The 4,230-nt window shown below is 40.1% G+C and overlaps 1 protein-coding gene across 1 annotated transcript; it reads right to left on the minus strand.

The window, feature by feature from the left end:
* Positions 1 to 199: 199 nt before the first annotated feature.
* LOC149925131 (uncharacterized) lies at positions 200 to 1,939 on the minus strand. The gene is made up of 3 exons (XM_090159856.1): positions 1,868 to 1,939; positions 577 to 1,583; positions 200 to 491 (listed from the first exon to the last, which is right to left on the minus strand). Exons 1-2 carry the CDS (start codon positions 1,883 to 1,885, stop codon positions 594 to 596), a joined length of 1,008 nt encoding a protein of 335 aa, XP_090015982.1. The 5' UTR covers positions 1,886 to 1,939; the 3' UTR covers positions 200 to 491; positions 577 to 593.
* Positions 1,940 to 4,230: the final 2,291 nt, after the last annotated feature.

A 4,230-nucleotide genomic window follows, 5' to 3' on the forward strand; every position in this document is an offset into this window, starting at 1 on the left:
ATTCTTGATCCATGGTCTATCAATTGCTAAAATTTGTAAATTTAATTTTCCCCTTAATTTTTAATATATGCAGAAATTATTAACATTCAACGAGCAACTAAGACACCTGTATGTCATGATTGAGGAGTTCAATCCGCCATACAGTACTAAAATGTCAGGAACCGCGACTCTAGGTTAAAAAATATATCGATAATAAGAAAACGTAAAAATTCTCTTTTATTAACAACAAGTGTAATTTTTACATTGCATGTGTTTATAGCGATGAACATGGCCTATTGACACATTGATAGTGGTATAAAAAAAAGATGTGGCATTTTTGGGAAGAAAGAGTAGGAATGTAAGACAACCGAAGATCCTGCTTCGCCTAAGCGGAAGAGTGATCATTATAAATAGTTCTCCCGAAGGTTTGAAGAAAGACATCGGCGCTTAATTCCTGTATCCCTCCGCAACAGCGGAAGAATACATTAATGGCAGTTTAGTTACTGGAAAACCTGTTAAATGTAATTGGAATTAAATTTATCGACTATTCTTAAATCTTATTTTAAATATAGTTGCCTTCTGGCAAGATTTCTTTACCTTCTTAAATAGAAGATTTATTTCTTGTGGATTCCGTAACCCAAACCGGCTCCGTATCCGAGACCAGCTCCATAACTGAGACCAGCTCCGTAACCAAGAGCTACTCCGCTCTTGACTGGAGCAGCGGCGTAAGTAGCCAAAGCTGGAGCGGCGTATCCGTAAGAAGCTACTGGAGCCTTGACGGCGAGGGCTGGGGCAGCGGCGTAAGAAGCCAAAGCTGGAGCGGCGTATCCGTAAGAAGCTACTGGGGCCTTGACGATGGTTGGAGCAGCGGCGTAGCTAAGAGCTGGAGCGGCGTATCCGTAGGAAGCGACTGGGGCCCTGACGACGGCTGGGGCGGCGGCGTAGCTTAGAGCTGGAGCGGCGTATCCGTAAGAGGCAACTGGAGCCTTGACAGCAACAGTTTGAGCGGCGTATCCGTAGGAAGCTACTGGTGCCTTGACAACGGTGGGGGCGGCGGCGTAGCTAAGAGCTGGAGCGGCGTATCCGTAAGAGGCGACTGGAGCCTTGATGGCAGTGGCGTAACCGAGACCAGCACCGTAAGATCCGAGACCAGCTCCGTACCTGAGACCAAGACCAGCTCCATATCCGAGACCAGCTCCGTATCCGAGACCAGCTCCGTATCCGAGACCACCGTAACCTACAGCGAGTGGAGCCTTAGCAACTCCGACGGCAACTGGAGCGGCAGCGTATCCGTAGGAAGCTACTGGAGCCTTGACGACGGCGGGGGCGGCGGCGTAGCTAAGAGCTGGAGCGGCGTATCCGTAGGAGGCGATTGGGGCCTTAAGGGCTACGGCTGGAGCGGCGTGGGCGTAGGTGGTGGTAGCGTAAGTAGCTGGAGCGGCCTTGAGAGCTACAGCTGGAGCGGCGGCGTATCCGTAAGAGGCGACTGGAGCGGCGGCGTAGGACAAGGATCCGTAGGTTTCGGAAGTTTCCAAGTCTTCCTTGGCGTCGGCTTTCTCTGTCTTCTCAGCGAAGGAGAGAGCGAGGAGACCGAAAACGAGGAGCTGAAAAACAAATTAAGAGATTTAATCAACTAGATCTAGATGGCAGCAGCTTAGCTCCCACGAACAACCCTTTCAGACTCAATAGAACTGAACTGTATTAAAACGGGGAATTCGAAACGCTTCTCCGAGCGTCTATCATTTTAGAAACTAGCCCGAAGTTCAGTTAGAACCTTTGATAGTCGAGAATTAAAACTTTTAAAATCTCCGTAAAAATCACTATGGTCAGAACCGCGAGGGGATTATCCAAAAAATTGCAAAGTCTCGTCGGAAGGTCCGATACTTACAGCTTTGAAATAAGCCATATTAGTTTCTGTGGTTTTTGTTCCGACGGAAGCGAACGCTTTGAGCTGGGAGGATTGAATGATTTCTTGCGGACACTGCCGGATCCTTTTATACGGGGATTGACACGGCTTTTTCGCTGCTTTCTTACGTAAGAAAGAAAGGGTAGAAATTTCAAAGAGGCCCACGTTATACCTGCCCCTCTTTCTTCGCTTTTTTTCTCTCTCTCTCTCTTCACCTTAGTCGGGGCGTTTTTCTTCCTAGTGCCCCCAAGCGGGGTTTTTCGGAAACTTCTTTAGTGATCTACTTTCGGTTTTTAGAGAGAAGGAAAACGATCGTTTTTCTATCTTGACTTTCTCCGCCCCCCCCCCCCCTTTTTCTTACGAAGAAAGAAAAGAAATCTTGGCCCTCCACCTGTTGAATCGGTTTATGAAATTTATTATAGTTCGTTCGTCTGGGATTGGGCTAGGTTTCAACTTAAGCGTTGAGTGACGGATTCAATGGCTCCAGACCTGGGCCACCCTTTATCTGTAGTGCGCTCTCGAATTGACTTATCCAGCCTATTTTTTACTTTTAATTTTATGCCATATTTACCTCACCTAAATATTCATTTCTCGCGTGTAATAATGGATGTTTCAGCCCAACGTCTGAGTGTATCGATCTAGGGTGGAGTTAATGTCAGTTTGTGTTTCATACTAGTTCACATTTAATTGTATTTTATTGAAAAAATGTTTGGCGGAGAACTTTCATATTGAGTGGAAAAATTTGAATTTTTCTTTAAACAAAAGATAATTTTTTACGAATATTTGGTACTGATACATAAAATTTAATGGGCGTGACTAACTAGTATGTTTTTATTAATGTTTTTAAAAGGATGGATCCATAAAAATTTCTTTATTCTTAATTCCTTTTAAGAATAAAATTTGCTACTCATATTTCAAATTTCAATTAACTTGTAAAAAAAGGTTTTTGATTCCATAAAATTTTGTCACAGGATCCAAGCTACGATCAAATAAGTATGTCTTGGTAATTTATAAAGTTCAATGTTCTAAAATGTATATACTTACTTAACTTCTTACAAATTGTCATATTTCCCACACTACGCTCTCTATTTAAAATCAAATTGAGTGTTGATTCAATCTAATTTATGATACAGGATAATTAAATGTCGTATGTTACATCATCCATTTCTGTCCTAATTAAAATCAAATTTACTTTTATTGTTTAGCGAATATAACGAGTAAATGGGTGGACACTCGCTAATTTAATATTTCCCAAAAATATTAATTGCTTCAGTGTCAATGTGTTTGTTATAAGGGGTCCTTTAGTGTTTATGTAAAATATAACCTATGATTCATCTAATTTTGAAAATCATTATCTTTTCAAGTCTCGAGAAATAGTTCGAAATTCAGGTTGGGAAGTGAACTGGGAGCCGTCTGGTTGGAATCTCAGAATTTAATCAAAAACAGTAGCGTGTATTTTAATTGTCTCTCTGGAGAGAATCCGGGTTCCGTGGCTAGTCATATTTCACTGATGGCAGTTGGTCGACTTCACCTTCACTTTTTCGGCATGCCCCTGCCCGCAGGCGTGGTTGAGGTCTTCGCCTTTTTGCCGAAATCCTTGAACTGGATTGATTATGTTGGGTGTGAGAACTGCGGAGAGGTTTGATACAAAACGTGCCAAGATTTTGGGAAAAGCCCATAGTTTTTCATTCCGTCGAAAAATATTGTCCATTTTTGAAACCAAGTGATTTTTATATTGTTTTGGGGGTAACCTTTTAAACGGTGCTTACGGCAGAATGGTCCACACCTTGATTTGTAGTTTCTATTTTTCCGTAGAAAAAAATGTACGATCCTTTTAACACAATAAGTTTTCAATATTCAAACTGTTCAAATATCGGTCTTTAGTCACTATTTTGCAACGTTTAATAGAATATAAAATACTAAAATTTCCATGTATAAATTTTTATTTATTTATTTATTCATTCATTTATTTATTTATCTACCTACCTTATCTACCTATCTATCTATTTATTTATGTATTTATTTATCTATTTATTTATCTATTTATCTATTCATCTATTAATCTATTCGTCTATTCATCTATTCATCTATTCATCTATTTATCTATTTATATATTTATCTATTTATCTATTTATATATTTATTTATGGATCCAAAATGTGTCATATTTGATTTAATTACTAACTATGAATTGAACTTTATTCCGACTTGATAAAAAGTATTTTATCCACACAGAAATGGATTCAAACTGGATGTGTCTTGATTCCAGTTGAATCTAATTTTGGACATTGGATCGAGTCATTTTCGAAAGGGGTATTATCAGTGACGTAGTTATCGTTTCATTTT

The sequence above is a fragment of the Leiobunum rupestre genome, chromosome 10 (genome assembly GCF_980474605.1).
Source record: "Leiobunum rupestre chromosome 10, qqLeiRupe1.1.hap1, whole genome shotgun sequence".
Lineage (NCBI taxonomy): Eukaryota > Metazoa > Arthropoda > Arachnida > Opiliones > Sclerosomatidae > Leiobunum > Leiobunum rupestre.